Here is a 17,557-nt window from a genome sequence, read left to right as displayed (position 1 = left end):
GAGAACTACCAACGTTGCTGCATTATTTCATCAAATAGGGACTGACCTCGTGAGCAACTCTGGACACATGTGGAATTCACAATATTTAAGTAAAATTTATAAATACAATTCACGATGGTGATTAACGAATGGTTTTCAACAAGAATTACTCTGTATAGCACTGAGTATTGAATTCACCATCTAGGACTATTTAAAGAACACTTCAAAGACGAACAAAACTTGGATTGTTGAAGATTCAACTCCGTGCACGGAAGCAGTGAATGTCACCGAGGGGAGGTGGCAAAGGTACACAGAGCAAGTGCCCAAACGCCAGAATACAAGCCCAGCCAGGGGAGCTAGAGTGCGGGACAAAGATCTCTTGTGCAGAATAAGAAGACGCTTGGATGATAAGACCACCAGCGTGTTCATCCCTGTATTTCAGGCACCACTCAAGGCTGGGCAAAGAGAGCCACGACAGACAAAGTGCTGAGCTCAAACCATGTACAGCAGACACCAAAAATCCAAATCACATTATAACGTGAGTTTCCTACTTCCTAGATGCACACGACGGTTTGAAGGTATTCGGGAAAGAGCGGCATAGATGAGGCCCTGGGGTGAGAAAAATCAGACTGCTGCTAGCCCCTGGAAGAGAGCCAGCCTAGCGAGGCGGACGGATGGATTTAGAAGACCACGGAGACTGTGCAGAGGAAGATGCCAGAGAAGCCGAGAGCCTAAAACATAATCTTGGATGGCCTGAAGGGAGATGAAAGAAAAGAAATTTCTGCCTCCTGCCAGCCCTGCACAATACAATTCCCAAACGGCTCCGAGTTTCCCAGCCAGAGAAGCCACACACTCACAGCTGCCAGCAGACCTTCACCCACGTTCCTTCCGTCCGCTCTGGAGAAGAGTCTTGCATAGTAGAATGATCATGTGAAATAGCCTTAAGACGGGCCAACAACATTAAGTGACGAAATGAGCCTCATTCCTCTCGTATATGTAACCATGACCGCTCCAGACAAATAGCTAAAAACTGCTAACGCTCCAGTACTGTCTGCATTACTTATATCCAGCCACAAAATCTGCTCTCTTACACCTGCCAGGATGAAAACAGAATATGTAAAGGTATATGTGCTAAGCTGCATAACGGCCCCCCAAAGATGCCCACGTCCTAAGGCCCGGAAGCCGTGAACAGGTTACCTTACATTCAGAAAGAACTTTACAGATGTGATTAAGAAAGGATCTTGGGATGTGGAGATTATCTTGAATCATCCTGGTGAGTTCATGTAATCACAACGGGTCCTTTTCTTGTAAGAGGAAGACAAAAATTCAGAGAAGGTGATGTGACCACAGAGGGAAGGAGAGGGGAAAAGGCAGTGTGAGGGGAAGCCATGATCCGAGAATGAGAACAGCCCTACAAGCTCTCACAGGCAAGGAAATGGATTTTCCCCCTCGAACCACCGGAAGGAATCAGCCCCGCTGACACCTTCGCCTTAGCCCAGTCAGACTGATTTTACGGTTCTGACCTCTGGAACTATAAAATAATAAAGGATGTTGTTGTAAGCCGCTAGGTTTGTGGTAACTGCAATGCCAGCAACAGGGAGCTAACGCGGAATATAATCAATAAATACTAATTACAGGTGAACAATTAGGAAACAGCTCTCTGTGATCTGTAATTCACAAAGTATTTTATGGGCAGATATTTTTTTCAGCGATCAAATCCTAACTAGTCCATCAGAAGTTCTTAAATTTACTACATAAAGACAGCCACTGAAATCACATTATAGTGCGAGTATGCATACACTGACTTTGAAATTGGAAGGCAGAGGGAGGAGTTCAGATGGCGGAGGAGTAGGGGACCCCTTTTTCAGCCAGTCCCCTGAGTCGAGCTGGATAGGTACCAGACCATCCTGAACACCCACGGAATCAGCCTGAGACGCAGGAAGATGCATCTGGATCTCTACAAATGAACATCTCCAGCGCTGAGTATTGAGGTACGAAGCAGGGAGCCATGAAACCGGGCACAGATATCGGAAGATAAACGGAAGGGGGAGGGAGCCGCCGCGTTCGGGCGCCGGGAAGCGGTAGCCACTTGCACGGGGGAGCAGGCCCGCTCGCAGTCAGCACCCGAGAGAGAACAGACTGAGACCGTGAGCCAGGGAAGGCAGAAGAAACAACAAAAAATGACATGTAATACAAGACACCCATGGTCTCTTCTTGGATATCTTTGCGTCTCCCAAGAGGTGACAGTTAAAGTGCACTTAAGATAGGACTTGAGCCACTGACTTGGCAGCAACTGTTAGTCGTCTGTGAGTGTCCCGCCAGCGTCGAGCGCCCTGCTCTGTACAGTGTTGGCTGCTGTTCCATCAGTATTTGCCAATTAAATAAATGACTGAAAAAATGAAAAGGTGAATGAGGAAAACTTGGCATCCCTAGTCAGGTTTTTACATTTGATCATTTAGATGGAGCTTTATTCTAAATTAACCTAGAAGGACCTGGTGCTAGAACAAAAATAAACAGCTTACTTTAACAAAAAACAAAAAAACAAAAAACAAAAAAAAAACGATTTTTTTTAAAGGCCACTAAAGGTGAAACTAAAAATGTGCATAAGTTGTAGGAGATTTTTCCACTTTTGGGAAAAGGACACAAAAGGTCACAGAAAACCATTGGTCCCACTGTAATGATGAGAACACAATAAATTTGGAAATCTTATTTGTCATGCAAGACATTGAGGAGATCTGGATACAAGTCTAATCCAGCAGAATTCCAGAGGGAGAGGAGCCCTTCTGGGGTGGACAGGCACTGCTGGGTGCTTTCAGCCCCGGCGCGTGAGCAGGCAGAAGAGCTAGCCTGTCTCGGTGAAGAAACCTGGCTGCAATGAGACAGAAGCCGACCTTTTCTCAGCCGAGCACCGGCTAGTACGGCGGACCGGGAGGTGGAGGAATGGCGAGCCCCCACGGCCAGCCAGTGCTCCTTCAGCCTACTTTTGCCTGTCAAGCACTGGTGGTAAAGAAGCTGGCAATCGGGCGGAAAGGACAGAGACGTAATCTCACGTGCAGAGATCCCAGACTCTACCGTGGAGCCAGATCTCCCCATCAACAGGAAATCAGATGTGAAATCCGGAATCCAGTTCAACTCCTGATTAGAACGAAGAGATCTCGCCTAGTCACCTTAGCTGCCTGACGGGAAAAGACAAGGCTTTCTGAGGACAGATATTACCTACTTCGGCTTCTTTGTTCTTTTATACACAATATAAAAGTGAGGTAATTGGAAAAGCAGGAAAAATGTGACCCAAAACAAAGAAAAAAGAATAAAAGGAGAACAATAGATAACAAAATGGCTGGAATTGACAGACAGGACTTAAAAACAATTATGAAGATGCTAAAGAATTTAAAGGAAAGTGTACAAAATGGGTGAAAAGATGAAGAATTCACCAGAGTACTAAAAACTCTGAAAAGGAAGCACATAGAAATTGTAGAATAAGTGCAAAATGAATTCATTAGAGGGTCTTAATGGTTAAATGGACAAAATAGAAAAGGTTAATAAACACAAAGATAAGAGAATAAAAACTATCCAAAATAAAGCAGTGAGCTAAAAAAAAAAAAAAAACCAGTAATAAAACATACACCCTGAGAATCAGAGTACTATGGCATAATTTCAAATGGTCTCACATACATGCAGCTGCTGCCTGAAAAGAAAAGAAAGAATAAAGTACAATTGTTGGAAGAGATATTAAGTGAGGTTTCAAGGGTAGTTGAAGGACATTAACTCAACCCAGTGAAACCCCAAACAGGAAAACAGAAAATCACACATAGGTCAAACCACTGAAAACCAGAGCACAAAGATAAAGGCAATGAAATGACATGTTTCAAGAGGTGAAAGGAAAACACGCGCACACTCACACAAACATACACACACGCGCACACACATACACACCTACGTGTCCATACGTGCACACACACATCCACTCGCGCCCACACGTACACACACGCGCACAAACTGGCAACCTAGGTACCTATACTCGTAGAAAATACTCCTAAAAAGTCAGGGTGAAACAAAGGCATTTCCAGACAAGCAGAAGTGAACACTCATGCTGCACTGCAGGAAAATATTAAGGGAAGTTCTCCAGACCAAAGGGAAATGATCACAGAGAAAAACGAAGATCGGCAGAAAGGAATGATGATCGGTGGGGTAAATATCAAGGGAGATATAAAGCGACATAGCTTTAAGTCTCTTTAAAAAGACGACTGGCTATTGCAAGCAAATAGACTGATATACTGTGGGATTATAATACATGGAGGAGTAAAATAATAGTAATATTAAATTCAAGAGGAGCAAACAAAACCACACTCCTGAAGGCTGTTAAATGTCTCGTGAAGTTGTATAATAGTTACCATGGTAAAGGGTGATGGGTTAATTATGCATGTTGTAATCTAGAAGAGCCATTTAAAAATACAAAATGGAGAGGCACCTGGGTGGCTCAGTCGGTTGAATGACCGACTCTTGATTTCGGCTCAGGTCATGGTCTCGGGGTCCGGACAGCTCGTGCTCTCTCTCTCTCTAAAATAATGAATAAATAAATCTTTTTAAAAAATATAAAACGGTGAGACTGAACAGGAACAGGGGTAATAAAATGGAATAAAAGAACAAGCAAACCAAGAAACACAAAACCTCAGTTTCCAAATGAAGAAAGAAGAGAAGGTGGAAAGGGAAAGAAATAAAAAATGACAGAATTAAGCCCAAGACTCTCCCATGTAATTATAGCAAATGTAAGAGGTATTCAACACTCCAATTAAATCCAGGCTTATCTAGAAAAGACCCAACTCTATGCAGTTTACAAGAAGCACACTTAATATAAGGACCTAGAGTGAAAATGAGGAAAAGGACACACATTGCAAACACTAGTCATAAGAAAGCCAATGTGGGGGCGCCTGGGTGGCACAGCGGTTAAGCGTCTGCCTTCGGCTCAGGGCGTGATCCCGGCGTTATGGGATCGAGCCCCACATCAGGCTCCTCCGCTATGAGCCTGCTTCTTCCTCTCCCACTCCCCCTGCTTGTGTTCCCTCTCTCGCTGGCTGTCTCTATCTCTGTCAAATAAATAAATAAAATCTTAAAAAAAAAAAAAAAAAAAGAAAGAAAGCCAATGTGTCTACATTAGTATCAGGAAAACTAAACTTTAAAAGTTTTATCAGTGATTAAGATGACTATTTCATAATGATAAAATGGTCATTAACAAAGCCCAAAGTGAGTTCTTTGCTCTAAAATCTTGAAAAATCTCTTATTTTTCTGTATACAATTTCTGATGGTTTATGAACTCCTGTGTCTTTATGGACCTCTAGTTAAAAATTTCTTTCCAAGGAGTGCCTGTGTGGCTCAGTCAGTTCAGTGTCTGCCTTCTGCTCAGGTCATGATCCCAGGGTCCTGGGACAGAGCCCTGTATCGCGCTCCCTGCTCAGCGGGGAGCCTGCTTCTCTCTCCCCCTCTATCCCTCTCCCCTGGTCATGTTCTCTCCTGCTCTCTTGCTCGTGGTCTCTCTCAAATAAATAAATAAATAATCTTATTTAAAAAAACTTCAAATACACATTATTTTTAAATTCCATGAGTTTCTTTTCAAGTATATTACCCTTTAATTCTTAAAAACCATTATATTATTATTATTATTATCATTATTATATTCTTCAAGTAATTTTACCTGAAATTTCACATTCTGGTTGATATCTGACACGCGGAACTGCTTCAGGAAACGCTCATCCTCACTCCAGAAGAGGCGGATATCAGGGATGTCATACAGGGCCATGGCTATTCTTTCCAATCCTAGGCCAAAGGCCCAACCAATCCGATCTTGAGCGCCAGCTACAATTAGGAAAACAAAACGAAACATCTGATTTAAAACATATAAAGACTCACAGTTGAATGCTACTTGCTGGTAAGTAACCAGTACTACTGGTGGAGTACCTGCTGGTGGTAAGGCACTGGGGAGGGGCCGTGGAGACATCCACGAGGGTCCCTGTCTTACGTTTCTCATGCTTCCCACACCCCTCATTCACTTCCCTCACTGAAGCACTCTAGAGTCACACTGTCTCTAATATTGCCTTTAATTTATAATTATATCCCAGGCTCTTTAAAGCCCTGGTTCCTGCCTCTGAGTAATCCTTGTTTGCCCTGATTTGAACATTTAGCCTACTATGTGCAGATTACAGAGGAGAGAGAAAAGATCGTCTCTTGTCCCTACATGGCTCACTAGACGGTCAGGTATGTTCGAAACATGCCAGAGTGTATTGTTCATATTCAGAAAGAACCCTCAATTTCATTAAAACAACCTTCACCCTTAGTAAGAGTTACCTCAATAATACACGGAGAGCAAGGAAGCCAAGGGGAAATGCTTATCTAGTACCACTCACTCCAAAGGTAATGTGTGTTGTTTACATTATGGCAACGCCATGAACTTGAAGGGTTTATTTTGCTTACCTGAAGCAGAGTAAGACCAAAGACATAAAGTGCTGTGTGAAGAAGGCAACAGAGCAATTCATACTACTGGAAAAGCTTACAGAAAGGGCTCATGAAAGGATCATAATTTTTCCTAAAGGTGATTAGGATCCTGGGCAGGCTGCAAATGGCCTCAAGATTTCACTCCCGACATGCGTGCCCCGTGTAAATCCCCCACTTTGAGTTTGGGTGGCTCCAGGAACGGGATGGGATTTCACCCCGTGATTAGATTACTTTATATGTAGGTCCATCTGAGCAAGTCAGCTGACAGAAATGAGAAGGCCATGTGGCTAAGAGCTGAGGGAGGCCTCTAGAAGCTGGGGGAGGCCCTGGTGGTCAGCAAGAAATGGGACCCTCACTCCTACAACCTTAAGGAAATGAGTTCTCCCAACAGTGTGAATGAGCTCAGAAGAGGACCCTGAATTCCAGAAGAACACACAGCCCTGCTGACACCTTGATCTCCACCTATGAAGGCCCTGAGCAGGGGACCCAGCCGATCTGCACCCGGACTTCTGATGCAAGGAAAATGTGACACAATGAATTTATGTGGTTTTAATCCATTAAGTATGAGGTTAATTTGTTACCCAGCAAAAGAAAACAACTACGTATCCAAAATGTGGAGAAAGGTAAAAGAAAATTCCAGACTGAAGGAACATCTTCAATAACAAAGGGGTGACAGTGAAGCATGGAATGGTTAGGAGTGGATTCTGGAAACACAGACAGTTCAAGGCTGAGGCAGGTAAGAGAGGAGAGGATCCTTTTCTTCCCTTGTCCTCCTACCACCACTGTTTATAAAAAAAACAAAAAACAAAACAAAAAAAAAAACCAAGGATAAACATATAATTGAAGCCATGCAAGAGTATGAGCCTCTTCAAATGGTTTGTTTAAAAGCTGAATGAATTAAAATTGTCAAAGTGAGATCACAAAAGAAAAAGATACAGAGAGAAAGAATGGCTCAGTAGCGGGAGGGAAGGTGTATATGAAAGAAAAGCAAGTGGCTGGCTGAGTGTACTTGTTCCTGAGTAAGAATGAACACTCAGGTGTGGAGGAGGAAAGAGGGGTATTTAACCTCGAAGCCAGTGGGGTCAGGAAAAACTGCACAACCCGTGACCCCGTGATCAGGTGCCTAAGAGAGCAGTTGAAGTGTGAGGCAAAATATTTTAGAATAATTCATACTGATGCATGAGGCCTTAAAAAAAGGTTGCTGACTAGTTAAAGATATGAAATTTAATATAACCGTGTTAGACTTTTAAAAATATATTTAAAGAAGAATTTTTTTTCTTTAATTGAAAAGGAAAATTACAGTCCTGGTGATGTGTTTCCAGAATATTCTGCATTGTGTGGTTTTAGCATCCTCATTCACTGCTGGTTACGCTACGTATTTTTACAACAATTTGGAAACAACATGACAACACATATAAAGATCCTTAAAAATGTTCATATTCTTTATTCTTATAACTCCACTCAGGAATTTATCTTAAGGAAATAATTCAACAAAAGAAAAACATAAATGAAAGAAGATACACAGTGGTACAACTTACAAGAGCAAAAACAGGAAACAACCTGAGTGGCCCAAATTAAGGAATGGCTTAAAAGTTATATGATATGTTGATGCAGTCATTAAAAATCATAGCCATACAAATACATATTTATTAAGTGACAGACTATAAGAAGTTATGAAGAATATCTACGATAACATGAATATGTACTGTGATACTACTATTGAATATAGCTACAAATGAGGATTGTACTGTGAAAAAATAAAAGCAAAATCAGATGTTCAAGAATGATAATGGATAATAATTTTAAAACAACTTTAAAACATTTTCTTGAAATTATTATAGTCATTTCAATAAGAAAGTAATAAAGATAGGTAGGAATGTTAATGTTGCTTTGTAACTTAGGCTTTTTCCGTAAACTTTTAGATTTCACGATCACTTTTTTAGATATAACCAACCACCTAGAGCCTGATATCTGTAACTGAATGAGCAATAGATTCAGGGTAAGATTTTATTTAATATCTAGTATTTTTCTTTTTTTAGTGTCTTAGCTTTTGTTCCTTTCATCTATTCCCAGCTAGTTCCCCAGTCCCCAAAACATTTTCTAAAGCAAAAACAAGAATTACAAAGAGCCCCTAAAAGTAGGTAAGAAAAAAAGCAACAATCTAATTTTTTAAAAAAATATTTATTTATTTATTTGAGAGAGAGAGAGCAGGGGGAGGGGCAGATGGAGAGAGAGAACCTCCAGCGGACTCCACACTGAACATGGAGCCCAACACAGAGCTCAATCCCATGACCCTGAGATCATGACCTGAGCTGAAATCAAGGGCCAGATGCTCAGCTGACTGAGTGACCCAGGTGCCCCAACAACCTCAATTTTTAAATGAACAAAGAATATGAAGACAGTCATAGAAACAGAAAGAAAAATTACCTTTAAGCAAACAAAGAGATTAGTTAAGAAAAATGCAAGAAAAAATGCACAAGTTACCATATTTTACTTATCAGATTAGCTAAATAAACACATCTGATCCCATACTTGATAGCAAATCCAAGGAAAAATAAGCACCCTCTACACAGCTGGTAGGTTCCCAATTGGGTTTTTAACCCATTGACCTAAAGAGCAGAATATAGCAGGAGCTGTCAAAACTACAGATGGGTATACCGCCTTGTTAGTTTAGCTACTAGAATGCATCCTACTTACGGGAAATTATGAATGTGTAAGGCCACTTGCTGGAGTATTGTTTATAAAAGCAAAAGACTATGAACAACCCAATGTCCATCACTAGGGAGCTGAATAAATAAACTAGGCTATGTCCACACAATGGCATATTATTATAAAAAAAACCTTTGAAAGATTTCAAAAACTCAAAGCAGCAGCTGTCTGACTTTGTTTTTAATTTGGGGGTGGGTGGGAAAGAACTGGGCAACTAGAGGACAAAGATGGGGAGACTTCACACTACATGCCTTTTTAAATAAAGAGTGACAAGAAATATTTCAGACAATAGAGATTTTTGGTACTAGATAAAATACAGCAATTTCTTTTCTGTTTATTTTTAAGAGGTTATAAGAACAAAGTATTCCTCTTATGTCACAATGGGGCTAAACTTTTAGGATAATCATGATTAGTAAAAACGGATTTCTATGTCTCCCTTTTATAGCCAGGATTGGTCAGTTTCATTCTCTAAGACCCAATACATTTCCAAACCATCCCCACTATGTGCTGTCCAAATTTGTGAGCACAGAATAATAAATGGTAGCTCTTGGGGCGCCTGGGTGGCATAGCGGTTAAGCGTCTGCCTTCGGCTCAGGGCGTGATCCCGGAGTTCTGGGATCGAGTCCCACGTCAGGCTCTTCCTCTATGAGCCTGCTTCTTCCTCTCCCACTCCCCCTGCTTGTGTTCCCTCTCTCGCTGGCTGTCTCTCTCTCTGTCGAATAAATAAATAAAATCTTTAAAAAAAAATAAAAAATAAAATAAATAAATAAATAAATAAATGGTAGCTCTCTTATGCCATTAAGTTTGAAGTGGTTTATTATTCAACAAGGACTAACCAGACACTTTTAAATTATCTGGGTTTTTGCCTTTTATGTAAACATTTCCCATTATGGAAATGCAAATAAAGACTAGACAGGGTTTCACATAGGAGAGATCACGAATTAAGCTTAAAATAAGATGAATCCCCTATATTGTAACACCCTGCATATGCCATAGTATCCATTATGTCATAATATCACATCTATCCAAAGGCCATGCCACCCCACATTATTTATCACATTGCTCATTCTCCATATAGAGCAAACAGTCCTAAGCCAAGGCTATATAATACTCCTTCTCCCAACTATATGCTGCTTTTCATCTGATTTTTCTACCTTATGATGAGTGGGATCAACTTCCGTCTAGTTTTTCAAGGCAGAAACCAGGGAGGAAATTTTTACTCCAACACTACCTCATTTCAGATATAGACCTTTAAATTATATCTCAAAATTTCTCTCAAAACTATCCCATCATTCTCGTCTAATTGTCACTACATATTTGCACCTTCAACAAACATCTCTCACCTGGGCTCTTCCAAGAAACACCCAAGTAGTCACCGTCTGTCTCCCTATTTGGTCCATCTGGCTAGTGCCACTAATTCCCTTTCTAAAACATATATTTGGACACCGTCACCACTAGATATGTATAAGGATAGAACAATAAATGACTCATCTCCAAGAGTCATATTTGCTCTTATTTTTATTTTGCATTTATTGTCTTTCTAAAACACAAAAAGAAGCTTAAAATTGTTCTAGAGATCTCCATGCAGTCTAGCTGAACTTGACTTCTCACGGAGCCTCAAGATTCGATGTGTAAGGTCAAGCTGGAAAAATGCTTCACTGTAAGTTAAATAGTAGCATTTCTGTTTATCACTTGGCATCAAGGCAATCATAAAGACAAATGGAAACACAAATATTTAGCTATGTTACAGAGAGATTGAGAAGCACTGGCCTGAAAAAGTTTGAAGAACTTTCAAAAAAATTTCCAATACATCACAGGTTGTTAATTTCATCACATATAAAATTATGCACATGACACTGCTCAACAACAGAATTCACATTCTTTTCAAGTGCAGATGGGTCATTTGCCAACATAGACCATTTTCTGGAACACAAAAAAAATCTCAAAATACTAACAAGGAACAACCCATGCCCAAAATGAAAATAAATCAGAAGTCAACAGTATAAAAATACCTGGAAAAACTCCCAAATAATAGGGAAATTAAACAACATACTTTTAAATAATCCAAGATTCAAAGAAAAAAATCACAAGAAAAATTAGGAAATGCCTTGACATGCATACAAATTAAGGCTCTAAAGCTATGATTCAAAAGAAACCTATAGCATTAAATGCTTCTGTCAGAGAATAAGAAAGGTGTCAAATCTGGGGCGCCTGGGTGGCGCAGTCGTTAAGTGTCTGCCTTCGGCTCAGGGCGTGATCCCAGCATTCTGGGATCAAGCCCCACATCAGGCTCCTCCGCTAGGAGCCTGCTTCTTCCTCTCCCACTCCCCCTGCTTGTGTTCCCTCTCTCGCTGGCTGTCTCTGTCAAATAAATAAATAAAATCTTAAAAAAAAAAAAAAGGTGTCAAATCAATGATCCATTCCCTTACAAAACTAGAAAAAGAAAAGAAAATTAAAAACAAACTAAGCAAAACAAGGAAAAAATAAAAATAACAACGTAAGTGATAAAATAAAAAAACAGAAAAACAAGAGAGAATTGATGACACCAAAAGCTGGTTTAAAAGAATTTTTTAAAACTGAAGCCTAGTTGATACACGATGCTACATTAGTTTCAGATGTACAACATAGTGACTACACAGCTCCATTATGTCGTGGTGTGCTCACTGCAAGTGTAGCTACCATCTGTCACAATACAACATGATTCCTTATGCTGTGTCTTTAACCCTGTGAGTTCTTCCCTAACTGGGAGCCTGCATCTCCCATTCCTCCTCACCTGTTTTGCCTACCCTCTCACCAACTTCCCCTCTGGCAACCATTAGTTTGTTCTCGGTTTTTATGGGTCTGTTTCTGCTATTTGTTTATTTCTTTGTTTTGTTTTCTAGATTCCACACTTAAGTGTAATCATATGGTATTCGCTGGAATCAAAAAGACACATAACAAGTGCTGGCGAGGATGTGGAAGAAAAGGAAGCCTCGTGCACTGTTGGTGGGAATGTAAATTGGCGTAGCCACTCTGGGAAATAGTATAGTATGGAGGTTCCTCAAAAAATGAAAAATAGAAATACCATAAAATCTAGTAATTCCACCACCGGGTATTTACCCCCCCCCCAAAAAAATGAAAACACTAATTCAAAAAGATACATTCGCCTCTATGCTTATTGCAGCATTATTTACAACAGCCAAGATATGGAAGCAACCCAAGTATCCATCGATAGATGAACAAAGAATAGGTGGTATATATACACAATGGAACATTACTCAGTCATAAAAAAGAAAAAAGCTTTCTCTATTTGACTTATTTCACCCTGGGTCCATCCATGTTGCTGCAAATGGCAAGGTCTTATTTCTTTTTATGACTGAGTAATATTTCACTGTATATGTATACCAAAAGCTGTTTTTTAAAAAAAGAGATCAAAAAACTGCTAGCCAGACAAATAAGGGAAAAAAAGAAAAAAGAGAAGGTACAACTTACCAATGTCAGGAATGAAAGACAAGACCTCACTAAAGACAGATTCTAGAGACACTAAAAGGATAATGAGGGAATATTATGAATAAACTTATGCAAGTGAATTCAACAATCCATACAAAATGGACAAATTCCTCCAAAAAAACCCGCAAAATACCAAAGCCCATTAAGAACAGATAACCTATATCAATTAAAAATACTGAATATGTAATGAAAAACCTTCCCACAAAGAAAACTTGAGGATCAGATGGCTTTTACTATGAATTTTATCACAATGTTAAGAAAGAAATAATACAAATTCTACAAAACTCTTCCAGAAAGTAGAGAATAATGAAATTTTATGAGGGTAGGATTACCCTTATACCAAAACTAGACAAAGACATTCCAAGAAAAGACAACTATAAACTAATATGCATAATGAACAGAGAAAACAAACAAACCACCTTTAACAAAATATTAACAAACTGAATCCAGCAATGCATGAGAAAACACAACGTCAGGACTGGATTTATCCCAGGAATGCAAGGTTAGCTCAACATATGAACATGAATCAATGTAATTCATCATATAAGCAGATTAAAAAAGAAAACACATGATCATTCAGTAGATGCAGAAAAAGCAATTGAAAAAATTAACATCCATTCTTTATAAAAATTCTCAGCAAATGAGGAACACCGGGCATTTCTTTTATCTAATAAAAGACACAATAAAAAACCAAGAGCTAATGTAATACTCAATGGTGAAAGACCAGCTGCTTTGTCTTCAGGGTCAACTTGAAGACAAGTATGTCTACTTTCTCTACTTCTATTTCTACTAACCTGAGCTCCAAACCAGTGGGGGAAGGGGGAGAAAAAGTAAAAACAAAAACAAAAACAAAAAAAAAGATTAACAAATTGGAAAGAAAAAAGTAAAACAGTCTTTATTTGTGGACGGCATGACTGACTACATAAAAATTCCTGAGGAAAACATTTTAAAGGTTACTGATACATGAGTTTACGAAGACCATGATCTACAAAAATCCACAGTGTGCATGATTCAGCGGTGTCAGTTTCACCTAGCTGTCAGTGGGGATGAGCTCAGAACCTCTGCTGAAGATAGGACACTGGCTCTACCAGGAGGACCCAATGCTAAGACCAGTGAGGGAGCCATTACATCAAGCACCTGGAATCCCAACCACCTTGGTTAAGGACGAGATCTTGGTTAGGAGCAGGGAGCAGCTGGCCTCCAGCGTCCTTCCACCATACTCCGAGTCTCACAATTATTCTTAGGGAGAAGCCTACTTGTGACAATCAATTACTGTGGAGAGTTGCAAGAAAGGATGTGGCATCTATTTGCTGAGTTGTACCAAATTTTGTCTTTGAAATACTTTGTTTTGGTCCCACCTAGAACAGCTTCTTCTGAACTGCACCCTGCACTGTGCTCTCCAGCTAGGACATTAGTAAGACACCACGCACTTCTGTCCAGGATGCTGATCACTGTATCACACAGTCTTCCCTATGAGACGTCATTAAATAAATTGATCTCAGGTCTAAGAAGATGGAAAAAGCTCCTTTTCCCTGAACAACTGGATTATTTTTCATTTAACGATACCATGAGTTACATAATTGATCATAATTCTCTCCTTACTTTGGCCCCATGGAAGCTTACAGTCAACCTTGCAGGTCACCTCTACAACTGTACAAGTGTTCAAGGTACATTTCTCTGTGTGACTCTTGGCCCAGCTTTATTTTCTTATCCTTATTTCCTCTTTGTCCTGATTATCTCAACTATTTATTTTATCCTCTTGTACATACTTTTATATGGCACTTCAAATTCTTTATGGAAGAAAGTGAGCCATAAATAACTAGACACTTAAAGATACTGTCAGCCAAGGCAAGTCTAATTTTCAGGTCTTTGGCACTCCTCAGCTGTAATTTGTTGCCAGGTGCTCAAGGGCTGACAGGGTTTTAAGGCAGTATATTTTTTCCCTATTCCAATACTAGAGGGTTCCAGTAAACTAGAGTCCCCAAAGCAGAAAGCTGACTACAGAGAAACATCCTCAATTAAACAGACTACTCAGGATGGGAAGCAATTAGATATTCTGATTAACACAGCTTTGTGCTGAATGGAGCAACCCACACAGGAAAATTGTTTGTTGGTGGTGCTGAAAATCATTCTAAGAAGGTCAGCCTATATACTGAAGCAAACTAATGTGAGGTAAGAGCCCAGAGATGGGGAAATTGAAAAGAAGAGAGAGAAAAAGAGGAGGAGGAGGAGAGGTGAATGGCAACTGAAAAGAGGACAGTAAGAAGTCTTCACTGTGAAAGTGTAGAAACTAAGTGGATCTTAGAGCCTAAAACCATCTAATCCCATAAACTGTCCCCTTCTACAGCTAATGGCCCTCCAGCCTCTGCCTCGACAGCTGCAGAAAGAGAAGCACTGGCAAGAGAGAAATCAAAGCACCACACAAGGCTTGGCACACAGCCTCTGGTCTGGCCCTTCCAAGCAGAGACGCTGTGAGCAAGAGGCATCTCAGAGAGACAATGGTTACGCTAGCCATGCGTCAGGATGGGGAACAAAGAGCACTCAGGAAAGACTCAAACTGTCTGCTATTGCTCAACGCCATGCCTCGGAAGGCATAGGACATCTGTGCTCTCGGTGGTGGTGGTGGGTGGGTGGAGATACTTCTCAGACCCCCATCCCAAAAGGCCTAGAAAAATCACTGTGCCATGCAGAAAAGGTCATATCACCAACCTGAGAAAAGGCTGAGAATGGGCAGTTGTTGACTATGAAACAGAAATACACACAAACACACAGTATGTAAGCTGTATCAAGACAAGCGAAGCTTATGTGCCTTCATCTCTAGTATGGGATGACTTTGAACCAGAGAGAGACGGTGACATAATATAATTATACCTTTGTCAGACAATGCAAGAAGATGAGGAATTTGGGAGAATTTGGTGGGGGGCAAGAAGCAGAGAGAATTTTTAAGGCAATGAAAAATACTCTACATGATATAATAATGATGGATACATGTCATTATACATCTGTCCAAATTCATGAAGTGTGCAACCCCAAGAGTGAACCCTAAGGTATAAAATGAATTTTGGGTGGTAATAACATGTCACTATGGATTCACCAATTGTAAAAACTGTAGCACTCTGTTAGGGGATGTTGATAATTGGGGAGTTATTCACGTGTGGGGGCAGAGTAAGGTATATGGGAACTCTGTATGTTACCCTCAGAGGGTATATGGGAACTCTGTATGTTACTCTCAATTTTCCTATGAACCTAAAACTACTCTAAAAAAAATCAAGGTGTTCATTAAAAATACAGAGAGGAGAGTGGAAAGATAACACACCCAATGGGAGACAGGATTTGCAAATTATGTATCTGTTTAGGGTTTACTATCCAGGATATATAAAGAACTCCTACAACTCAACAACACACAGACAAACCACCCAATTTAAAAATGGGCAAAAGATTTCCATAGACATTTCTCCAGAGAAGTTCTACAAACAGCCAAGAGCACATGGAAAGGTGCTCCACATCCTTAGTCATTAAGGAAATGTAAACCCAAACCACAGTGAGATACCCCTTCATGCCTACTAGGCCGACTATCATACAAAGCAAGCAAACACACAAACGAACAAAACACTGAGAAAACAAGTGCCATCAAGGACAGGAACAAAGTGAAACCCTTGCGCATTGCTGCTGGGAATGTAACATGGCACAGCTGCTGTGAGAAACAGTCTGGTGGTTCTTTAAAAAGTTAAACATAGAATTACCTTACGACCTAGCCATTCTTCCCTCTCTCTCTCTCTCTCCCCCTCAATAGATCAATCTATCTATCTCTATCTGTATGCATGGGTGTATATATATACATGTATATACAAAATATGGTTATAGACATATGTAGATACACAGATGGATATATATATATATACACACATATATATCAAAAAAATTGAAAAAAAGGGACTCAAGAGAACTGCACACGAATGTTCACAGCAGCATTATTCACAGTAGATGAAAGGTAAAAAACAAAACAAAACAAAACAAAAACAAAAACAACTCAATTTCGGAGAATGAATAAAAAAATGTGGTACGTGTATAAAATGGATTATTCAGCCCTAAAAGGAAATGAAGTCCTAAGATACGTTATAGCATGAGTGAACCCTGAAAAAGATATGCTAAGTGAAAGAAGCCAGACACAAAAGGATACATATTGTATGATTTCACATATGCAAAATATCTAGAACAAGTAAATTCATGGAGACAGCAAGATCAGAGGTTACTAAGGGGCTAGAGGGATGGGAAAATGGGGAGTTACTATTGAATGAATACAGAGTTTCTGCTTGAGGTGATGACAATGTTTTGGAAATCAATAGCGCTGATGGTTGAACAACATTGTGGGTGAAATCAATATCAGTGAATTGTATACTTAAAAATGGTTAAAATGGCAAATTTTATATTGTATACATTTTACCACATAAAAATAAAATTTTAAGGGGTTAAACATTTGCAAACTTTGAAGAAAATTTCTGCGTATACTTCACTTTCTAAAATATTTCCTTTTTCTCATTACCACATCCATCTCTGAAAACAGTGAGATTTACTAATTGAGCCACTATGCAGCCAATTATTTCAGTGGACCCGAGCTGCTTCTCCCATAAAATGAAAGAACAGCAATAATACAGCATCTCAAGTTCCTTCCAGTTCTTAACAGTCTAGGATGTGGCTCAGTTTAGAAGTAGTTAACCAAGGTCTACTCTGAAGAAGCTTTCAATGAAATACAAAGTACCGCAAAATAATTTTGTATAACATTGAACAGCATAACAAAGGTTGTCTGCCAACTGCCCTCTCTGGCCATCTGGTCTCCTTCTACCCTCAGACATGCAGGTACACTCAACTTTGCACCCCTTGCTTGGACAGCTGT

At 39.9% G+C, this 17,557-nt stretch overlaps 1 protein-coding gene across 2 annotated transcripts in view; it reads right to left on the bottom strand.

Annotated features, from left to right (window-relative positions):
- The window catches only part of FARS2 (phenylalanyl-tRNA synthetase 2, mitochondrial), a 524,673-nt gene that overhangs the window by 197,764 nt on the left and 309,352 nt on the right, over positions 1–17,557 (bottom strand). For both annotated transcript variants that reach the window (XM_040645022.1, XM_008692843.2), the window contains exon 5: positions 5,669–5,829. In XM_040645022.1, coding sequence (XP_040500956.1) covers positions 5,669–5,829 — 161 coding nt within the window. The remainder of the gene's footprint in view (positions 1–5,668; positions 5,830–17,557) is intronic.

Source organism: Ursus maritimus, unplaced genomic scaffold (assembly GCF_017311325.1).
Source record: "Ursus maritimus isolate PB19 unplaced genomic scaffold, ASM1731132v1 scaffold_30, whole genome shotgun sequence".
Classification (NCBI taxonomy): Eukaryota; Metazoa; Chordata; class Mammalia; order Carnivora; family Ursidae; genus Ursus; species Ursus maritimus.
Note: the sequence above shows the minus strand (reverse complement) of the source record. Positions and strands in the feature narration are given on the sequence as shown.